Genomic DNA, 24,533 nt, shown 5'->3' on the forward strand with positions numbered 1-24,533 from the left:
TCTCTATCTATTGTTGTCTCAGGCATTGCCTTAGCAGTTCATCTTTGTGACTTTTGAAGGTGTGTGTGTGTGTGTGTGTGTGTGCGTGTGTGTGTGTGTGCGTGTGTGTGTGTGTGTGTGTGTGTGTGTTTGAAAATGCAAATAAATTAGAGGAATCAGCCAGAGGCCTCTACAGCCCCTGCCCTGAACATTATCAGAATTACTGTGTACATGGGAAATGTGAACATCCTGTTTACATGCTGAAGATATACATATCTTTACAATATTTCAGCATGATTTTAATTAAAAAGGCCATTATGAAGGCTCTCATAAATGCGCAATTATATATTTAAATGTTACATATGCTGCCTGTTTATATTGTACAAGGTCAGAAAACTGGAGTGCATTCCTCTTCTATGGATTTGTATATCTATGTGTTCTCACGTTCAAAACTGAGCTGAAAAGCATCCCTTTGTTTCTTAGAGAATGCAAATAAATTAAAAGAAACAGCCAGAGGCCTGTATATCCCCTATCCTGAACAACACAAAAAAAGAAAGAAAAAAAACAAACAAGAAAACAGCAGAGCAGGGCATGCAAGTAAATAGCTGCATATATGTATGTATGTAAATTTATCCAAAAAAGATTTTAAAGGAACACTATAGTCACCTAAATTACTTTAGCTAAATAAAGCAGTTTTAGTGTATAGATTATTCCCCTGCAATTTCACTGCTTAATTCACTGTCATTTAGGAGTTAAATCACTTTGTTTCTGTTTATGCAGCCCTAGCCACACCCCCCCTGGCTATGCTTGACAGAGCCTGCATGAAAAAAAAACTGGTTTCACTTTCAAACAGATGTAATTTACCTTAAATAATTGTATCTCAATCTCTAAATGGAACTTTAATCACATACAGGAGACTCTTGCAGGGTCTAGCAAGCTATTAGCATAGCAGGGGATAAGAAAATCTTATTTAAACAGAACTTGCAATAAAGAAAGCCCAAATAGGGCTCTCTTTACAGGAAGTGTTTATGGAAGGCTGTTCAAGTCACATGCAGGGAGGTGTGACTAGGGTTCATAAACAAAGGGATTTAACTCCTAAATGGCAGATGATTGAGCAGTGAGGCTGCAGGGGCATGTTCTATACACCCAAACTGCTTCATTAAGCTAAAGTTGTTTAGGTAATTATAGTGTAACATGTCTGCTTATATCTTAATGTCTTATATAGTTATTTTTCAATATTCTAGCTTTTTTGGATCAATTTATATACATACATATATGCAGCTATTTACTTGCATGCCCTGCTCTGCTGTTTTCTTTTTTTCTTTTTTTGTGTTGTTTTTATTTCTTTCTTATTTTTTCAACTAGCTTATTGACTCTCCTCTGTTTATTTACTTTTTCTGGCTATTCTCAGCCAACCTGAACCTTTCACTTTCTGGGACATCTTCTGCTATTTATGACACCCCACTCACCCCCTCCCCTTCCCTAACATCAGTTATTTTAAATGTTGTACTCTATCAGATTGATCAGTATTGCTTCAGACCTATTGCATTTTGTCTACTGAACTAATACCCCTAATACGGCTAATCAAATCTACACTATATATATATAACTTTTATTTCAGATTCTTTAAAAGCAGGATCAACGTTTCAGTCCTCCTCAAGGACTTTCATCAGGATCATAAACATACATTTATCAAACAATGTGAATATATAGGGTGCATAAGGATGTAAATTGACTTACCCCAGGTGCTGTGTGTTGAAACCGGCGTTCTGCCGGACCCAGTGCACATGTGTGACAGAGGCTCCATCCCTATCCGTGATGTCATTACGTGTGTGCCGCCGCCGCTGCCATGGTGACATGGTATACTTACAATCTCTATGGGAACGTATATACACTATCGTGAGTTCCTTTAGTGCAGTGCAATCTGGTTATGGGTGCTCAAAAACCCTGTACAAGGGCTAAATAAGTTAGATCACAGACCTAAGGGAACCCATTAGGACAAAAATACAATTGGTCTTTTTATAGTAAGACCATAAACAAGCAATAATGCCCGGAATCACAAGGTGCTATATTAAAGTGCCTCAAATATTAAAGTGTCAATATTTCTAAAGTGCATCAATGATGATAAAAGTGCTACTGTGACAACATATTGGAAAAAAGTGACATAGTGCTGATAAAATATTGTGATGAGTGTGCAGAAACTGCTGGTGAAAATAACATTGATGCAATTCATGAGTACATAATAATCTTCTATACCTGCAGATTATATGCACAAGTGAACCAATTCAAAGGAAGTATATAACCATTTATGTGCCTTTTTATTCTTGTTATGTGCCATATATATATATATATATATATACACACACAGACACACACACATACACTTTTAATCAGAATTGACCGACTTCCAGCTGTTTGCAATGAACAAATCATACAAAAAGCAATTGAAATAGCTCAACACAATGCATGCTTCAAGTGGTTTCCCCAAACTCCACTGAAAATCCAACTTATAATGACTTTTCCAGTCTCAAAATTATACAACCTCTTCATGGCAAGCATCCTAAGTACTTAGTAGAGCTCCATTTTGCTGTGATGACTTGTTGCAAACAAGAAGCATAGCCAGAAACGATCTCATGAGCAATGGCCTCCAGTTCAGTTATATTCTTGGGTTTGCATGCTGCAACCAACTTCTTCAGATCCCAGTTTAGATTTTTTTTTTTATGGGGTTTAAGTCAGGTGACTGTGGTGATCACTGTGGACTTTTCCAGGACTTCTTTTGCAACCAAGTCTTTTTCGAATTTGAGGTATGCTTCCTTATGCTTTGAGGTATGCTTCCTTACAGACTTGCCCTCCACACGCTGCACGTTTTCAGTGCCAGAGGATGCAAAACAGCCCAAGAGCATTACCAAGCCACCACCATGCATACCTGTAGACAGAGTGTTCATTTTTTATCCAAACAGTGTATCGCTTCAAATAAAATGGTTTAAAACCAAATCCGAAAGTGCATTCTAGTGCATACAAAATGAACTTTGCCTTGCAAAAAGTGCTTAATAAACTACAATTTTGTACTGTATATGTACAAAATACAGTGATTTTTAAACCTTAATATCAAAAATGTGTTTAAAAATCGACAAAGTGCTGGGGGGCGGAGCCTGACCTGCAGGCAGACAAGACGTGTCTAGCTTGAGCTCCCGCAAATACCTGCGGTTTCAAGGCAATATCACGGACCACAGTGTCCCTAACCTGCATCTGAGGTACCCAACTGAGAGGAGAAACGATTCCACACAATTAGACACCTGTAGTGAGACCGTAAAACGCAGGGAACTGCAGCAGTAGTTTGCTGCCTAGTGACCATAGCGCGGGGGAGACGCGGCCGGTCCCCCCATGCTGGACACCGCAACATAACATGGCAAAAGACCACTGAGGACCCCCCCCTTTGGACCGGCGGGGGTTATCCCGGTCCCCGACGGGGGGAACCCACAAAATCGACACAAACAAGCGACTGGAACGACACAGACACCGCTCACTACAGATCCAAGATGGCGGAGACATACCCCGACTTTGCACAGGATCAGCAGCAACATGCGGTGGCCCAACAATGCCCTATCGACCGTATAATGAAACGCATAGACAAACACTTTGCACGCTTTTGGGCGCCACTTAAGGCAAAAACTGCAGACCCACCGGCCCGAAGTTGTGAGGAGCGGAGCAGCGAAACAAAGCGGGAGGGGAGTGGAACCCCATCTGCCATAACTCACCCTCAAGCACCTAAATTACTTACCCTGCACCTGCCTACACTGAACGCTCGCAGGGCTCAGCCCCTGGAGCACCGACCACGGAAGTGGCAGATCCACCGCCGCCGGCGGCAACAGACCAACAGGTACCTCATCTGGACTCGAACAAAGAGAGACTCTGCCTCCCTTAAGCGAACCCGAGTTTATCGTGCTGAGAAACTGGTCTCCAGGATTGCCCAGGGCAGGAGATTCCCAGCTCCCCATGCCTACCTAACTATTGCCGGGACGCAACCTTCGAAAGACACCCTGACAGTCAGCAAGAACACTGGGACTATACATACATTGGACTGGCGATTCCCAGCCCCGGGAGTGGGCTGAAGGAATACCTGCCGACCAGCACAAGCCCAGACACCAAGGGACTTACTTACTTGCCCCTGCATGTATTACCGTCGGTAATGTTAAAAGGGAGAGCCCCAGCGGTGTACCCCCCAGCAGACCCTAGCCATATGTTTTAAGTTTGATTACTCTTGTTAGCTTACCATTGTTTCACAGGCCCCACATATAGAGCAGCATCTCACATTCACTAGTTTTTGTTTTTTTTGGGCGACAAGCATCCACTCTCTATTAGCCTGTGATCCTGATTGTTACATGTTTAGAATAGCTGATATCAGACAAGTGTATCTTGCAGTAACCATCTAGACAGAATACTTGACCTGTGCATATATATAGAGGGAAAACCATAATCTCTGTCCGCCAGCCACTAAAATCTGAGTTTAAAGCCCAGCACAAACAGCACCACTCATTCTGTGTCTAGTCAGTCAAGAGACACGTCTACTCATCACCCTAACCAGTCTAGCATATACTCAATCGTACAGCTTCGTCTATTCTATGATTGTACATGTTATGTTTTCTTCCTTTATCACTCCACTAAACATTCCTTCATGACGTATGCATCTTCCTCACTGATATAAAAATGTGCCCGACTAACAAATGCCATAACTTGTATTGCAAATGCTTCTTATTTACCCTGATGTCGCTGTTGTGGCGCACCAAGGCTATTTTGTTACCGCAGTGCACACCAAAAATAAAGAATTAAAAAAAAAAATCTACAAAGTGCTAAAGTATTGAGCAAATAAATATACTAGCTCAATTATCATCTATGAGAGTCTTAATTAAGACTCTACACCTTCTTAGCAACAGTTTGTATACTTCAAAGATTTTTTTATGGGGTTTAAGTCAGGTGACCTGGGTGATCACTGTAGACTTTTCCAGGACTTCTTTTGCAACCAAGCCTTTTTCGAATTTGAGGTATGCTTCCTCATGCTTTGAGGTATGCTTCAGCATCCTTACAGACAGACGGCATGACATTTTCTCCTAGGGTTCCCTGATACATCAGTGAATCTTTCTTGCCCTCCACACGCTGCACGTTTTCAGTGCCAGAGCATGCAAAACAGCCCAAGAGCATTACCAAGCCACCACCATGCATACCTGTAGACAGAGTGTTCATTTTTTATCCAAACAGTGTATCGCTTCAAATAGAATGGTTTAAAACCAAATCCGAAAATGTACATTCTAGTGCAAACAAAATGAACTTTGTGTTGGAAAAAGTGCTTAATAAACTACAATTTTGTACTGTATATGTGCAAAATACAGTGATTTTTAAACCTTAATATCAAAAATGTGTTTAAAAATCTACAAAGTGCTAAAGTATTGTGCAAATAAATATACTAGCTCAATTATCATCTATCAGAGTCTTAGTTAAGACTCTACACCTTCTTAGCCACAGTTTGTATACTTCGAAGATAAAAAGTGGAAAGGAGCAGTATCTAGTGTAGTATTTCTTTAGGCACTATAGTAATACAGAATAATTTAGAACCACTCACTTGTACAGAAACCAATATTCCAGCTCTCTTCAAGCACAGTGCTTTTCTTAATGGGGGTGTCCTTAAACTCTGAGGGTGCCTCCTGTAAACAAACTGAGGAAACCTGAGAGAGGTGATAAGCATTTTTTTTAATCTAAAGAGGACTTATCCTGTGAATTTGTATTTGTTTATTTATTAGGAGAAACATCATCAGCTGCTAGAAGCAGGAGGAGAGAAAGTGACAGGAGATGTGAATGGGTTTTGTATGCATGGGGTCTAGGATGAGATCGATTGTGGGAAGGAGTGAGAGAGTAGAAAAATGAGTACAAAGCATGACATGCGAGAAGGGGGGAGTGTAGCAGAGAGGGGCATATGTAAAAGTGGTTGGTGGGATGAGTGAAGTGGGTGTAAAGAGATATTTTTATACTGAGGAAGAAGGAGGAAATAAAGAGGAGGAGAAAACAGATCATTGCTAGACTGGGAAAAAGTAAATTGGAAATAATTGGAATATCAAGAGCAAGTGAAAGTAGGGTAAATATTAAGTTTTATGGGTTAAGAAAGTACAGGAGTGTACTAATAAGAGGCAGTGTGTACACCTGTTATTTTTTACTTATCTAAATAACAGACAATCTATAAAACAGACAATCTATAAATGTTATAATGAGAATGGAGTGGGGTGGGGCTGTGAGGGGAGGGGAGGGGAGGACAGGTATCAGACTTTCTTACAGCAGTATTGGGGCTTGATAGTTTTGAAATCAGGATGTTAATATTAATAAAAAATATTTAATAAATAGATTCACCATCTGGAGCACCTTGTTGAGAGATGATTTCTTTCCCCACTTCTGAAGTGCCCAGACTGGAGTTGGAGTGGACTCCCCAGAGTTTAAGGGAGGCGTCCCCTATAAAGAGATGCTCCGTGCTTGGAGAGAGACGGAATATTGTCTCTTCTACACGGGAGTGGTTCTATATTCCTTTTTATTATTAGTGTCTACAGAAATATTACACTATATACTGCTCCGTTACACTTTATTTCACGTAAAAGAGCATTCATAATAGGCTTTCTTTGATGAGCTACAATACCTTTTATTAGATATATTGTACTAGTGTATTCTCTTATTTCTTGTTTTTTGGGATACTACAACTCCCATGAAAGATTAAACACTGCTAAGTATTTATTTGCACAATACTTTAGCACTTTGTGGAATTTTAAACACTTTTTTGATATTAAGGTTTAAAAAGCACTGTATTTTGCACATATACAGCACACAATTATGTTTTATTAAGCCCTTCATGCAACACAAACCTGATTATTTTGTATGCACTAGAATGCATTTTTGGATTTGGTTTTAAACAATTTTATTTGAAGTGCTACACAATTTTATAACATGACAGGAGGCTTCATATTTGCTTAAGTCTCTCTTTACTAGAACTCCACAGCAGCAAAAAACACAGAGCGTAAACAACCAATCAGAAAACCGTAAGGAGACCATATAACTCCCTTCCCAACATTCCATTTCCTCTTTCTTTGCTGCTCCGCATCAGTACAGGTCAGAGTACCACTGCCTCCTGATAATATTAGTTGGTGGCTTTGGGATTTTATATATCTTTCTGTAAATGGCATTTTATGCATTTTACTTAATTGTATTTTAATTTGGGGACTTTTGATTGCTCTTTAGACCTTCACTTCTTTTTCCCTCTAGGTTGCTTAGAGAATTTATCATCTATCCATCTTTTTCCTTGGGATCTCTCCCCTTTCACTGTCCCCTCTGCTCTACCCTTTTTCACATCGCACAGGTTTTCCTCCTGCTCGGGGGTTTCTGGAGGCTGGTCTATTTCTGCCTCCTCCGATACCCCCGAGCCCCGGGACCGCGGAGTACGTCTCCAGCGATCCCGTGTGTGCCTTCTGCTCCAGTCGTGGGGTGCTCGCAATCGAGCTCTCTGCCCGCCGACCGGAGCTTCACCACGTGGCCGCAGGTCGCGACCGGCTCGATCCGCGGACCGCGTGTGTCTGCCGGGCGGAGAAGGGAGCGCCTGTTTAGTGATTTCCAGCTCCTGGCTCAATTGTGTGCTGCCGGCAAGAGGGTTCCCACGCCAATAGACCATGGCCGGAGGCCTGTGTATAGTCTGGGAACACCCCTTGCTGCATCCTGCTATTAACCCTTTCATTGCTGTGGGACTGTTTAGGTTTTGCAGGTTACTGTATGTAGATTGTGTTTTTTATTGTTACACTTGGCCTCATTTACCTTATGCCTTAAGGATATATATTAGTAAAATTAAGATTTCAAGCCCCCCCTCTGTGGGTTTGGAGTATCCTGCTTTAGGCCCAAGGACTGTCATATCATTCATTTTATTGAGGAGGAGAGCTCCTATATGTGGTACGACGTTCATACATGTCCTGGCCTACAATATCTATGCCGCATGTCCTGGCCTGCTATATCTGTGCCGCTATTACTAACCGACTATAACTGTGCTCCTATTACTGACCGGCTATATCTGTGCCCCTATAACTGGCCTACTGTGTCTGTGCCCATATTACTGGCATGCTGTGTCTGTGCCCATATTACTGGCATGCTGTGTCTGTGCCCATATTACTGGCCTGCTGTATCTGTGCCCATAAGATTGGCCTGCTGTATCTGTGCCATTTAACCAGCCTGCTCTGTCTGTGCCTGCTGCCCTGTCAGTACCCCTTTACGGAGCCGGCGCTTGCCGTGCCTAAGCCCCGGCGGCCGCTGGCCTAAGCTATTTCACTGTGGAGTTTATCCACTGTGGCCATGCTGTAGACACCGGGAATTGTGTCCACATACATTGCTCTCATATTAACTGGGTCTCACCTGTCATTTCTACCCCAGGGTCACGCTACTGCCAAGATATGGACGCTACGACCCAAGAGAACCTACAGGCGATGATCAACGTGTCCGTTGCTGCTTCAGTAGAGAAAGCGCTCTCACGCGCTCTGCCCCAGTCATCCCAAGATAGGGATATATCAGAGGCTCAGCGCACACTGATTGAGTCCGACCCTGAATCACCGGACAAAGGCCAGTCACGCGCATCTAAGCGCTACTGGAAGGGTGCAGGCCCTGAGCCAACTACCCGGAAGGGTAAGGCTCCTGCAAAGCGACCCAAGCGGGCGTCCGCTTCGTCTCCGGCACGCCCAAGATACTTCCCCAAAGAGGAGGAAGATTTCACCCTCCCCGCGCCCCTGTCTATCCTAGATGAATGGCGAGCAGATCAGTCCCCCTCAGAGGACGAAGGCGGGTGGGGTGGGGAAGAATCGGAGGAATGGGCATACCGACAGGATGCCGGCGAGACCACCTCGGAAAACCTCCACACCGCCCTTGGGGAGGACGTGTTCTTGGTTGCCACGGGCGAACCCCTATTCGACCCGCGCACCATCCAACATCCCCGGTCTCCTGAGTGGTCTCTGCCCGAACATCTGACCCAGTTCGTCCATTATTGGGTTTGCAGACCCCTCGATTGGGCAGTTCGGAAGAGGCTGAGGGTGGAATGCCCCAGACTCACCTTACCAGAGGTGAGATGAGCCCGAATTTGACGCCTATGACGCCCGAATTTGACCCGATGGTCTCCACCTATTTGACCCAGACTGGTCGCGATCCCAAGAAAGGGGTCGAACGCAACCTCCGCCTTGCACAAGATGAGGTGCTGGACATACTGGGGCCGCTGGCACGGATCCTTACCATGGTGGACGAGGCTGTCACACAGGGCTCGCCCCTGAGTGCCATCAGAGATTGGGCATTATGCTCCGTTTGCCTGCTGGGCAACTCCAACGCGGCTTTATGCACGGAGCGGAGAAAGTTGGTATCCAAGGAGTTGGGCCCGTTGGCAAAAGGCCTGCTATTCGGGGAGCCCTTCATCAAGGAGCTCCAGAGGCACGTTAACCTCTATGCTACTTTAAATAAAGCGCAGTCATCGATGAGAAGAGTGTTCCGCTCTCAGTCTTCTCGTGTTTTTGGCAGGGCTGGAAGGCAGAGGGGTCGTGCCTCCAGCTGCTTCTGGCCTTTGAGTCAACGAGGATCCCGAACACCATCCTTCTTCCCCAGCTACCGCTCTGGGTCCTTCACCTCCTGGAAATCGGACCGTGGCAGAGGAAACCGAGCACGTGGACGAGGCAGGCTGCCCACAGGTGAGACACATGACACCACAGGTTTTTGAAAGGCATTTGCATGCCGGCAGATTCCGTTTTTGTCTTGACAGGTGGAGAGACATCTCTTCGGACGCATGGATCCTCCAAATGGTCCGAGGTTATGTTATAGATTTCCATTCACCCATTCAGATTTCCAGTCTCCCCCCCCCCCCCGGACTCTGGTATCGTCAAGGGAACTAAAGGCCCTGGTGGATGCCGAGATACAGGCCCTCTTCGACAAAGGGGCAGTTCAGTGGGAGCCGGACAAAGGAGGCTTCTTCAGCTCCATTTTTCCAGTCAAGAAAAAGACGGGAGATTTCCGTCCGGTTATAAACCTGAGGAACCTGAACGCCTTCATTTCTTATCATCACTTCAAGATGGAAGGCATCCATCTCCTAAGGGACCTCTTGCATCCAGGGGATTGGTTCACTCGCCTAGACCTAAAGGACGCGTACCTGTCCGTTCCGGTGGCACCCGACTGTCGTCGATTTCTACGCTTCGTGATATATCTGGACGATTTGCTTCTTTTCTGCGAGGACGCCTCCAGGCTGAAATCTCAGACGGCCTACACGGTCTCCTTGTTCTAATCCCTGGGGTTTGTGGTCAACCAGGAGAAGTCGGCCCTGACGCCGACGCAAGTGGTTCAGTTTTTGGGATTCGAAATAGATGAGGTTCAGTGTATCCTACGTCTCCCTCAGACAAAGATCACGGCCATTCAGAAAGAGATTCGGTGGATCCTACGCCAGGATATGATCCCACTCAGGGTCTTGGCACGGGTAGTGGGCCTCCTGTCCGCTTCTATCCAAGCCATCTACCCGGGTCCCCTTCACTACAGGGCCATGCAGTGCCTGAAAGCACGCTTCCTACGCCGGAAAACCTCATACGATCAGCGAATTCCTCTCACACAGGAAGTCAAGACCGAACTCTGCTGGTGGCTGTTACACATGTCGGCCTGAAACGGCAAGGCAATTTTCGGACTGACCCCGGACTTTGTCCTAGAATCGGATGCAAGCCTATGGGGCTGGGGGGCAACTTGCACGACCGCCTCCCGGGAGGCCCCTGGTCGAACACGGAGGCAGGATACCACATCAACTGCCTGGAAATTATTGCGGGGTCATTCGCTATACGCAGCCTTGCGGGTCACCTGTCAGATTGCTGCATCCTGCTGAGGATGGACAATATCTCGGCGGTGCAGTATATCAACCGCCTGGGGGGGGCGTTCTCGAGCACTAACGGAAGTCACAAAGGAGATTTACAACTTTTGCCTTCAGCGCAAAATCACTCTCCAGGAGGAGTATCTCCCAGGAGTATCGAACCTGACGGCAGACTGGTTCTCCAGACACTGGAGAGATGCCAGCGATTGGTGACTACATCGGCAAGTCTTCCTCGAAGTGGCACGACAAAGGGGCCCATTCACGGTGGACCTGTGAACGAACTTCCAGATCCTGAATTACTTCAGCTGGCTCCCAGACCCAACGTGCACAGCAGTGGATGCTTTCCTTCAGGACTGGCCGTCACAGGGTGCCTATGCATTTCCACCATTCACTATGATCTCCAGGGTCCTACTCCAGTTACAGCATCAACAAGTATTGTTGGTGTTGCTGACGCCTCTTTGGCAGGGCCAAGCCTGGTTTCCAGAAATACTGGAACTGTCATGTCGGGAACCGCTTCTTCTCCTGTCCCTGCAAATGCTCCTGTCGGATCCATGAGGCAACCATCATCCCCTCGTACTAGAGGGCCATCTCCACTTGGTGGCTTGGGCTCTTTCTGGGTTACCTGGAATGTCAATGAGCTATCGGGATCAGCTAGAAACCTCCTATGGGACTCATGGGCCCCAGGCACGAGGAGATGTTATCTATCCGCCTGGAACGTTTGGTGTTTTTGGTGCTTGGAACGAAGTGTCGATCCCTTTACAGCACCTGTATCCAACGTACTGAATTTCCTTTCGCATCTATTCGACCAAGGTAAATCGTATCGTTCGGTGAACGTGGCCAGGTCCCCATTTCAGCGGCTCATGTCCCTCTTCAGGGGACGCCGATTGGACAAGACCCCTTGGTTTGTAGATTGTTGAGAGGGATCAGACTATCACGTCCTCCGGCTCCTAAATATACATCGCTCTGGGACGTATACCGGGTTTTGGATTTCATTCAGTCATGGCCGGAGAATCAGGATCTCTCTCTACGACAAGTGTCTGCCAAATTTGCACTTCTTTTGTGCCTGGTGTCATTTCGTCCGGTCTCCGACGTTAGGGCTTTTGATGTTAACACTTTCACTTTTTCCCCAGATGGGGTGACCTTTTCGGTATCGAGACAAAATCCGACTCTTCTGACGTTTTCTAGCCTTTTTTTCTAGAGGCTCCTAGACTCTGTGTGGTTTCTACCATGTCTCGCTATGTGGCAACTACCAAACCGCTTCGACATTCCCAATCGGGACAACTGCTGATTTCCTACGTACGTCCACACAAACCGGTTTCGACCATTACTATGGCTCGCTGGATCCGATGGCTATTATCGTTGGCCGGCGTGGAGTCCTCATTCGGTGCTCACTCGGTTAGGGGTGCGGCAGCGTCAGGTGCCCTGATAGTGGGTGCTTCCCTGTCCAATATTCTACGTTCGGCAGACTTGTCTCGAGAGGACACCTTCCGACAGTTTTATTTCAGACCGACGGAACATGCATCTTTGGCTCTACTGACTGAGCGTTGAAACAGCAAATATGAATCCTCCTGTCATGTTATAAAATTGTAGATTATGCTAGCTTTAGTGTACCTACAATCTTAATTGTATTAATGACAGGAGGTGAATATTCCCCACCCTTTTGTTCCCGACCCTTGTTGCAATATTTTTCTTGTATGTTGAATTTGAATAAAGATTTATGCCTCTGGTCAGTATCCCTGGTGATTATTTATTTTCGGTATTTTCAGTTACCTTGGGCGTGGATCTGTAGACTTGGTAGTTTTTCTCTACTAAATTACGCTGGGTGGCTACATGACTTTATGCGTACATTTCATTGGCTAATCACAATTTTCGTGATTTTCTGTTTTTGTCTTCTTAATAGGTGGCAGAGTGATTTCCATGTTTGCAAGTATACCTACAGATTGTGCTTTGTTTCACCACAACCACTGTTTGTTTTTCAATTATTTATAATATTTCCACTCTGTAAACACCTCATTTTATGTACACAGGGTTACTTTCACTCTCTATAAGAGGTCCATAGTGAATACGAATTTTTTGTTGCGCACCATCACTACTGTAAGTCATCTTGGAGTTCTGGCATGGAAACCTCCTGTGTTTAGTATGCGCCTTACTGTGTTCACTGTCTGTTGCCACTAAGTCTTGATGCGGGTCTTTTGCAGTCACTCATGTTTTTTTTACAACCTGCCTTCTCAAAAAATCGTGTTGCAGTCATTTATAGCTTCCTTCTTCTGCCCTGTCCAGCTAGTGTAACCACTGTTCCTTCAACTTTGAACTTGCAAACCATGCTTACAACGGTGTGTCTAGGAACATTGAGTGCCTTTGCTATCTTTGTGCATTCTGTTCATTGTATGTAAAGAGCGATGATCTCTTCTTTTAACATTGTAGACCATTCTTTTGGCATAGGCATATTTCTTTTTTTTTTTTATTCTTTTTTTTTGTGTGCAGGAGATTACAAATTAGCTTACATTGCCACAATAGCATTAATAAACAGTACATTGTTCTGTAATATGGGACATTAATATGGCAAGCAATGAAAATTGCACATTTTTTTAAAATTATAACATGAGAAGCATAGTATACACATGGGCTGCGGGCTGCGACACAGTGCTAGTGGTAATCAGAGATAGGGTAACTGGAGGCTCAAACGCACTGGCCAGTTAATTAAAGGTGCAGCACCTATGAGTGTCACCAGGATGATATTAACTATAGTATTGCCACTAAGTGGTGCCGTAGTATAAAAGACTAGGAACATAAGGAGTTTAACGCTTAAAACAGGAATGACTGGAAAGGGGGTGCTGGGATAGACATACTTACTGTATGGGTCCAGAGGCCTAAGGAGAGTAAGGCCCTATGCTGAGGGGGTGTTAAATTGAAGTGCAAGCACCCAGAGCGCACTCGACATATTAGTCATAAGGGTTAGTGAGTGATATAGGGCCTGGCTATGCACTTGGTGTGTGACTACAGATATGAGCGAATAAACTAATATAAAAACAGTAAATGCAACATGTAATAAATCAAGGAATTCTTTGCTCTTGTGCTGTAAAAATTAGTCCTCTGCTGTCCAGAAACAGGACTGTGATAAACTTTAGCCAAACAAGTGGTGATTACTGCGGCAATGATGCACTCTTTGTCTGGCAAGGGTAACGACCACTGCTTCCTGTGGGTATGCATATGAGTGGGGTAGGTTTGTGCGGCTGCAGTGGGAGCGTGTTTCTCTTGCCCCAGTGTCCCGTGCTTTACCCTATGCCCTTGCTGTCTAGTAGTGCGGCAGACAGTGTCAATGTCCCTGCAATCCATGGTTGACCACTCTGCCGGTCCCAGGCCCTCTCAAGGGTTGCAGGGTGGGAGTGAGCAGTCCAGACGCGTGGGGTGAGCGTCAGGGGGTTTCCCCTTTGGGTCCTCCGCCCTGGAGGGTAGTAGCGGACGTTTTATTTGGTGGGCTGCTGCTTCTCCGTTGATCTCCTGATCTTGTATGTTGTGGGTCATCTCTAGCTCCCGCCATTTGCAGGATGCGGTGGGTGTGAGGGTGAGCATCTCTGCTCTGCTTGCTTCTGCTTTTCCATGGAAGTTTGAATTTCTCTGTTCTGCAGCTTCTGCCAGAAACTATTGATGTCTTCTAATTGCTGTTCGAGTGTCATTTGTTGGCTTAGTGTATTTGCTACTTGCTGGGCCGCCGCCATCTTAGGTCGAGTAGCGTCACTAGATGTCAGTGTCATATGCTGGTTGCACACTTGTTAGCCCTATGTGTGAGAGCCTGCTTGCTTGGATGTCCCTTACCGGTGGGGGGGAACGGAGTTCCCGACAGCTGCAGCAATTTCCAGCGGAGCTCCTAGCGGGGAGATCGGCCGCGTCTCTCCCTGCGGTAGGTCGCAGTGTGTCACTTGCGTTTCAGCGTCTGGTAGCTTCCAGAAGTCTCCCACAGTTAATCCTGGGGTGACCCTAGTTCTATGCCGAGCTGAGTGTGGTTCATTTCCGGCAGTAAGGCATGTGTTTTTGTCTGAATAGTGAGTTTTCTCCCGGAGCACACGCTTCATGTGGCCATTCTTGTCGACGGCCAGGCCCCGCCCCGGCATAGACATATTTCTAACATGCAGTCAAACGTGACACTCAACAAACCCCTAGCCAGTTCAGGTATTTCAAGTGTTCCAGCTCAAGCACACCTGTTGCAACTAATGAAGCCCTTGATTATTTGCATCAGGGGTGCTTGAGACAACACATATTTTGCATATTTGTGCTGTTGTGAGCGATTATTTTCAGGGGGTTATATAATTTAGAGACTGGGGAAGTCATTATAAGTTGTATTTTCAGTTGAATTTGGGGAAACCCCTTGAAGCATTCATTGTGTTGAGCTATTTCAATTGCTTTTTGTTTGATTTGTTCATTGCAAACAGCTGAAATTTATATTTTCATGAATTTGGGGAAACCCCTTGAAGCATTCATTGTGTTGAGCTATTTCAATTGCTTTTTGTTTGATTTGTTCATTGCAAACAGCTGAAATTTTGACAAAAAAAAAATATTTTCAATGTGGTTAAATAATCTTGATTACAACTGTGTATTTATTTATATATATATATATATATATATATATATATATATATAACCTTATCATATCCCAGCATGATTTTAATTAAAATGCTCATTATGAAGACTCTCATAAGTGCACACGTATATATTTAAATGTTATACATGCTGCCTATTTATATTGTACAAGGTCAGAAAACGGGAGTGCATTCCTCTTGTGTGAATTTGTATTTCTATGTGTTCTCACGTTCAAAACTGAGCTGAAAACATCTATTGTCTTTGTTTCTTAGAGAATGCAAATAAATTAGAAGAAACAGCCAGAGGCCTATATATCCCCTGTCCTGAACATTATGAGAATTACTGTTTACATGGGAAATGTGAACATCCTGTTAACATGCTGAAGCCTTCTTGCAGGTAAGAGCTACTTTGATGTATTGTCTATTTCTCCAGAGTTAAATTCTTAAAATTGATTTTGAAAAATATTTCACTCTAGTCTTGCGATCACCAAACAATTTAATTTATCAAGTTAAAATTATTATTGTTTGCTATGAATGCTTAAAAATATTTTTCTTATAAAAATATACTTAGTATATATTTGGTGTTTTTAATAAATAATTATTCTCTCTGTTGGTTAGGATTAATTTGCATATGAAATACATGAAAATATAAATTAAAGGATAACTATTGGCACACAGACCACTTCATCTCAATGAAGGGGGTTTGGTTGCAATATCCGTTTTTTTTTTAGCCATGCAATGTAAAACAATTCTGTTTTGTAGATACAGCGATATTTTCATTGGAGGGTTAACATACCTCTAGTGACTCTCATCCTGACAATCAAATGTTTTCTAATTCACACACAAAAAATTGCTACTCCCACCAGGGTGCTCCAAATTAGGCATGCCAAAATCCCAGCGAATTAGAAGCAACAACAATATCTGGGCACATCTGGAGGTTTCTTATGAAGACAGACTATATTTGAAGCAAAGAAGTAGAGATTTTAAAGTCTTTACTTCTGTACTTCAAATAAAGTTTTCCTTCATAAGCAACCTCCAGGTGTGCCCAGATGTTTTTTCTTCAATCAAATGTTCTCTGTGAGCAGCATTTGTGTGAATAACTGAGTCTGGCTTGACCTCTAGTGACTTTCATTCTGACAGCCACTAGAGGCGCTTTGTGAATAACCAAGTCAGACTTGGCTATTCAATCAAAAGCTGTTCATTGAGAAAATTTGATTGGCAAAGGTTGGCAATTTTCAGTGCATGCACACTAGACTTCATTTAAAAAAATATAATATATACCTGAATAATGCCTTTTTAAAAAAAATTCTTGAAATCACTATGAATCATACTTTTGTCCTTGCAGTCGCTGACCCTTCTCAAATGAAGTAATTAATTATGATATATTTTGTTCAATCAAATGCTTCTTATAGACACACAGTACATGATTTTTCTCTTTGAGAAATATTTGCAGTCTTCAACGTCATCATGATGTGTGTGATGACAGTGGCTAAGGCCAATAAGGTATTGTTATGTATAAAAAGGGGCATTAGTTCTCGGGATGAGAATATAATTTTGTCTCTATATAGATCACTGGTAAGACCACACTTTAAATATGCTGTGCAATTGTGAAGAATATTATGGCTCTGAAAAAAGTGCAGAGATGATCTACAAAATTAATAAATTGGATGCAACATTTTAGTTAAGAAGAAAGGTTAACAAATTGTAACTTCTATAGTTTAGAAAAACAGCACCTCATAGGGGATATGATAGCATTATATAAATATATTCAGGGCCAATACAAACCATTGTCTCTAAATCTATTAATAAACAGGACTATACATAGGACACAAGGTCACATATTTAGACTGGAAGAAAGAGGATTTATTCTAAGGCAAAGGAAAAGTTTTTTTTTACAGAACAATGATGTGGAATTCTTTGCCTGAAGAGGTGTTTTTCAGTGATGTCCCCAATGGTTCGCTGGCGAATAGTTCCTGGCGAACATAGCTTGTTCGCGTTCGCCATGGATGGTGAACATATGCGATGTTCGGTCTGCCCCAATTCGTCATCATTGAGTAAATGTTGACCTTGTACCTCACAGTCAGCAGACACATTCCAGCCAATCAGCAGCAGACCCTCCCTCCCAGACCCTCCCACCTCCTAGACAGCATACAAATTAGATTAATTCTGAAGCTGCATTCTTTTTTTTGTATCATTTTTTTGTGTTTGTGTTTATTATACATTATCCTCCATAGCCAGTAACCTGTGTTTATTATACATTGCCCTCCATAGCCAGTAACCTGTGTTTATTATACATTGCCCTCCATAGCCAGTAACATGTGTTTATTATACATTATCCCCCATAGCCAGTAACCTGTGTTTATTATACATTATCCCCCATAGCCAGTAACCTGTGTTTATTATACAGTATCCCCCATAGCCAGTAACCTGTGTTTATTATACATTATCCTCCCATAGCCAGTAACCTGTGTTTAGTATATATTATCCCACCCATAGCCAGTAACCTGTGTTTATTATACATTATCCTACCCATAGCCAGTAACCTGTGTTTATTATACATTATCCTCCCATAGCCAGTAACCTGTGTTATTATACATTATCCACCCATAGCCAGTAACCTGTGTTTATTATACATTATCCTCCCATAGCCAGTAACCTGTGTTTCTTATACATTATCCCGCCCATAGCCAGTAACCTGTGCTTATTATACATTATCTCCCCCATAGCCAGTAACCTGTGTTTATTATACATTATCCCCCCACAACCAGTAACCTATGTTTATTATACATTATCCCTCCCATAGCCAGTAACCTGTGTTTATTATACATTATCCCACCACAGCCAGTAACCTGTGTTTATTATACATTATCCGCCCATAGCCAGTAACCTGTGTTTATTATACATTATCTCCCCATAGCCAGTAACCTGTGCTTATTATACATTATCCTCCCATAGCCAGTAACCTGTGTTTATTATACATTATCCCTCCCATAGCCAGTAACCTGTCTTTATTATACATTATCCCCCCCAATAGCCAGTAACCTGTGTTTATTATACATTATCCCCCATAGTCATTTATTGTTGGACCTAGGCAGCATGATGTCTTAGGCCGGCCCAGAGAGTGAGTGAGTGAGTGAATAATATAATATTTATGTTCAGAAACATATTAGTAATATATGTAAATCGGGTTCATGCAAAGAGGGTGAAAAGGTATTAAAGAAAAACACACTTATTGCATCAAATTTACAAAGCCAATCTTTTAAAAGCTTTTAAAAGCTTTCCTCATTTCTTTCTCGGGATGAGGAATATATCGGTTGTAGACTGAGGATTTCCACCTGCCCAATCTTTTAATAATATGCACTGGAGTGTCAGTGTTGAAGGAGACCGAAGCTTCCCCTATTCTAAATGAAAGTCCCGAGACATGGATACAACCCAATCTTAGGAGTAGTGTTCTGATGTAGAAGATGAATTTAGCCGTAGTCAGAGGGATTCAGTGAGAGTAGTGGTGAAATGTGTGTGGCATGACTGAGTGTGGGTAAGTAAGAGTCAAGTATTTTTACTGGGCACTAGTTATAGGTGGGATAAAGTGGTATAGCGGATGGATGAGTAGTTTGTTTTGTTTTAGAGGTTTGTAGAGAAAGTATATCGTGATCATGATTTTTAGCGATATCCAATATTTTTAAGGTGGTCTCAAACAAACATAAAATGCTATATAAAATTTGTGGGAATATCGAATAGTCGTGTACAGTAAATCAGAGAGGGCTCAGAATATCGAACCATCGATCGGTATCCAACCTTGTGCAAATGGGGAGTTTGCGGTTGTGCAAATGGACTGTTTGCGGTTGTTTGTTGTGCGTTAAACGGGGAGTTTGGTCTGTCACTGTGAAGCGGGCGTAACCCTTACACTACCTGATCGATACAACATCATACCTGATGTTTTAAAGCACATTATTCCAAACAATGTTAGGTGATTTATGCCCTTTATGGATTAAAACCAGACTCTGCATCAACTATGTAATTTTCCATGGGAGTTTTGCCATGGATCCCCCTCCGGGATGCCACAGTCCAGGTGTTAGTCCCCTTGAAACAACTTTTCCATCACTAGTGTGGCCAGAAAGAGTCCCTGTGGGTTTTAAAATTCACCTGCCTATTGAAGTCTATGGCGGTTCGCCCGGTTCGCCCGTTTGCGAACATTTGCGGAAGTTCGCGTTCACCATTCGCGAACGGAAAATTTTATGTTTGCGACATCACTAGTGTTTTTATGAGAATCTGTATAGATGTTTAAACAGCAATTGGAGGCATACTTGCAAAAACATAATATTAAGGGATATTAGCTTCTTGATCCAGGGATAAATCTGACTGCCATTCTTGGGTCAAGGAAGAATTTTTCTCTAGTTGGTTGTAAAATTGAAAGTGCTTCAAACTTGGTTTATTGCCTTCTCTTGGATCAACAACAAAAACAGATATACGAAAGGCTAAATTTGATGGGCACGTCTCTTTTTAGCCTATGTAACTACGTAATTATGTAACGTAAAATCATTCAAAAATGTAATGATGTGCATTGATGAACTTCTAGTGTCTGTCTGCTTGACAACCACTAAAAGTGTATTTTCAGCCAAATACCATTTAGAAACTGCAAAGTTTTCCGTTCCTGAGAAAAAGGACAGTACATTTGCATTGAAACCACTACATTAAGATATAGTGGTTTTGCTCCTTATCATGTCCCCTTAAAGCATATTATACTATTTTCTTTGCTTTTGTGATACATACATGCCTATATATTAAATTATGTCAATACATGGAAACTTCTATCAATGGAATCACTGTTTATGCAGTTTACCCTTCTATTGTTGAAACAATATTGTAAAATAAATTACATGATCTCCAGCCATTGCTATTAGAAGTAGTTTGAAAGGTCTAAAATAGGCAATTATGGAATATGGTGATTGATTATGCAAGTGTATCTCGCTGATTTATTTTATAACATTAGTCATTGTAATGATACACAGCATACCTATTGCATTTCAGACTATTGATTTTTTAAGATGGGAAAGAAAAACACTCTCTCTCTCTATGCATGAATTGATTTTTGGTTATTAAAACAAAATATATTTCCTGCATTGATTTTCATAAAGAGCATATATAAGTTGACAGGAGAGGTGAAAATCTTTTTCTTGAAAAAGATTAAAAAAAATGTAGGGAGGGGGGGATTGAAAAGAAATGAAAGATGTTCTTTAATGTGTAAAGTCATTTGAGTTAAAATATTTACCTGAATATCAGTGTCAAGTATGACAACAAGAACTATTAAATTAATACTTCACCTTATTAGAAACATAAATATAAAAGCATATTTTGACATCAAATAAAAGCAGTTCTGGCCTATTTAGTGAGTCAGTTTTCTTATCTGAAAGCAGAGACAGTTTTCTTTCAACCTCAGGGCAACAGAATGTATATCAATGACTTCTTAAAATCTTGCTCTCTGTTCATAAATCATATTTGATGTTTTGGTAGAGAAAGGGAGGATAATCAGTTCTAACAATTTAGTCAAAATGCTTTCCTCCATGTTGTTTCTTTTAGCTCTGAAATATACATTATATTATACTAAATTCTCTGTTGCCATCATAACAGCAAGACATGTTTTCCAGGACACATATTATTTATACAAGTTGATGGACAACATACAGAAGTTGCTGCCCTGCAATATGTAGAAGTCAAATGCTGCAAGTAGTAAAAAAAAGATATACTTTGTAGGATAACATGCACTTGTTACATGTTACTTTACAGAGAATTTTTTTTTAGTGTCATATACACCAGATATATGACGTCTACCCAGAAAAAGTCCAGCCATTTTTAATATAATGAGAACAGTTTGCACAACATTGTAACCTGGCAGCCAAGGAGAGTGGACTGGAATGTGCATGCATGAACAATGGCAACTTCACTGTACTAGTAAGTGGGGACGCTAGAGCGTCTGTACTGTGTGGCCATCGCATTCAAAATGACTGAGCAAGTAAAACAACTAATCTGCATTAAATGTGGCGTTCCTCCATGGAAACTATTTGGATGATTAACAATGCTTTCTGGGACAATGTGCAATGAATGCAGCGCCAATTAAAGTGTGGCACAAACACTTTAAATATGGTCGAATAGCCGTTGCAAGATTTGGTGCCCTGTGACTTTTGGCTTTTCCCAAAACTAAACTCACCTTTGAAAGGGAAGAGATTTCAGACCATTGATGAGATTTAGGTTAATATGACAGGGCAGCTGATGGCAATTCCAACAAAGGATTTTGCAGAGTGTTGTTTTGTTAACAGTGGAAGAGATGCTAGGAGAACTGTTTGAGGTCTCAAGGTGCCTATTCTGAAGGGGAATGAGGCATCATTGTTCTATGTACAATGTTTCTTATATTTTTGTATCTTCTTCAATAAATGTCTCTATTTTTCATATTACATGGCTGGATACTTTCTGGACAAACCTCGTAACAGCATATTTTCTTTACTAGAAACTAGTGATGTCCCGAACGGTTCGCTGGCGAATAGTTCCCGGCGAACATAGCATGTTCGCGTCCGCCTCCGCGGGCGAACACATGCGATGTTCGGTCCGCCCCCTATTCTTTATCATTGAGTAAACTTTGACCCTGTACCTCACAGTCAGCAGACACATACCAGCCAATCAGCAGCACACCCTCCCTAGCAGACCCTCCCACCTACTGGACAGCATCCATTTTAGATTAATTCGGAATCTGCAACCATTTTATTTCATTTTTTCAATTTATTATTTTTTTTTCCCACGCTGTGTAAAATGACACAGAACACTCTGATTAGATTCCAAGCCCACCAATCAGAGTTTTCTTTGTCATTTTACACAGCGTGGGAAAATTCCAAAGAACTTTCCCATGCTGTGTAAAATGACACAGAACACTGTGATTGGTGGGCTTGGAATCTAACCAATCAGAGTGCTCTGTGTCATTTTACACAGCGTGGGAAAGTTCTATGGAATTTTCCCACGCTGTGTAAAATGACAAAGAGCACTCTTATTGGCTTAAACCAGCCAATCAGAGTGTTCTTAGCCTAATTGCAGGGCGTGGCAAGAGCTCAGTCTGCACGGAGCCCACCATGGGTGAAGATGGATTTTTTTTTTTTGCACTCGTTTTTTTTTTGTTTGTTTTTTTAATTGCGTCGGTTCTTATGGCTTTTTATTTGGCCTTTTTGGGGGCTGAAAAAAGAAGATTTTAGAAAAAAGACGTCAAATGGTAAGCGGAATTTTTCTTTACAGGTTACTTATTTTATTCCCCCTTCACTATTTTTTAGGGTGAGGGGGGTAGGTAGGGGGTAACTTTTTTGAGGGAGGGGGGGTGGGTGACTAGGGGCTTGGGGACACCTAGTCAACTTTGATTGGGGGGGATTTTTATTTAGGGCCCCCACCCACCACTCAGGGGTGGGGGCTGGGGGGGGACAGTAGGTCCCCCCCTTATTGTTTTTTTTAGGGCCCCCACCCACCGCTCAGGGGTGGGGGCGGGGGAGGACAGTAGGTCCTCCCCCATTGTGATTTATGGCCCCCACCCACCGTGCAGGGGTGGGGGCTGGGGGGAGGACAGTAGGTCCACCCTTCATTATTTTTATGGTCCCCACCCACCATGCAGGGGTGGGGGCGAGGGGAGGACAGTAGGTCCTCCCCCCATTGTGATTTATGGCCCCCACCCACAGCGCAGGCGTGGGGGCCAGGGAGGAGGACAGTAGGTCCTCCCCCATTATGATTTATGGCCCCCACCCACCGTGCAGGGGTGGGGGCTGGGGGGAGGACAGTTGGTCCCCCCTTCATTATTTTTATGGCCCCCACCCACCATGCAGGGGTGGGGGCGAGGGGAGGACAGTAGGTCCTCCCCCCATTGTGATTTATGGCCCCCACCCACTGCGCAGGCGTGGGGGCCAGGGAGGAGGACAGTAGGTCCCCCCCTCATTATTTTTCGGCCCCCACCCACCGCACAGGGGTGGGGGCGGGGGGAGGACAGTAGGTCTTCCCCCCCCAGTGTGTATCAGGGTCCCTGAGGACAGGTGTCATTCCATCTCTGACAAGTGACCCTATGTAGGGGGAACAGTCCCTATTCTGCTCTGTGTCAGTGTGTATCAGGGATCCTTAGGATAGGTGTCAATCCATATCTGCCAAGTGATCCTATGTAGGGGGAACAGTCCCTATTCTGCTCTGTGTCCGTGTGTATCAGGGATCCTTAGGATAGGTGTCAATCCATATCTGCCAAGTGATCCTATGTAGGGGGAACAGTCCCTATTCTGCTCTGTGTCAGTGTGCATCATGGTCTCTGAGGACAGGTGTCAATCCATATCTGCCAAGTGACCCTATGTAGGGGGAACAGTCCCTATTCTGCTCTGTGTCAGTGTGTATCAGGGATCCTTAGGATAGGTGTCAATCCATATCTGCCAAGTGATCCTATGTAGGGGGAACAGTCCCTATTCTTCTCTGTGTCAGTGTGCATCATGGTCTCTGAGGACAGGTGTCAATCCATATCTGCCAAGTGACCCTATGTAGGGGGAACAGTCCCTATTCTGCTCTGTGTCAGTGTGTATCAAGGATCCTTAGGATATGTGTCAATCCATATCTGCCAAGTGACCCTATGTAGGGGGAACAGTCCCTATTCTGCTCTGTGTCAGTGTGTATCAGGGATCCTTAGGATAGGTGTCAATCCATATCTGCCAAGTGACCCTATGTAGGTGGAATAGTCCCTATTCTGCTCTGTGTCAGTGTGTATCAGGGTCTCTGAGGACAGGTGTCAATCCATATCTGCCAAGTGACCCTATGTAGGGGGAACAGTCTCTATTCTGCTCTGTGTCAGTGTGTATCATGGTCTCTGAGGACAGGTGTCAATCCATATGTCAAGGTGTCAATATGTCATATATCAGGTGTCAATCCATATCCATTGTGATTGAGGAATATTAGGTGATTTATGCCCTTTATGGATTAAAACCAGACTCTGCATCAACTGTGTAATTTTCCATGGGAGTTTTGCCATGGATCCCCCTCCGCAATGCCACAGTCCAGGTGTTAGTCCCCTTGAAACAACGTTTCCATCA

At 43.3% G+C, this 24,533-nt stretch overlaps 1 protein-coding gene across 1 annotated transcript in view; it reads left to right on the top strand.

Moving 5' to 3' along the window:
* The window catches only part of TMEFF2 (transmembrane protein with EGF like and two follistatin like domains 2), a 662,476-nt gene that overhangs the window by 602,316 nt on the left and 35,627 nt on the right, over window positions 1–24,533 (top strand). The window contains exon 8 of the mRNA XM_063430171.1: window positions 15,721–15,844. Coding sequence (XP_063286241.1) covers window positions 15,721–15,844 — 124 coding nt within the window. The remainder of the gene's footprint in view (window positions 1–15,720; window positions 15,845–24,533) is intronic.

The sequence above is a fragment of the Pelobates fuscus genome, chromosome 8, assembly GCF_036172605.1.
Source record: "Pelobates fuscus isolate aPelFus1 chromosome 8, aPelFus1.pri, whole genome shotgun sequence".
In the NCBI taxonomy this organism is placed as follows: Eukaryota; Metazoa; Chordata; class Amphibia; order Anura; family Pelobatidae; genus Pelobates; species Pelobates fuscus.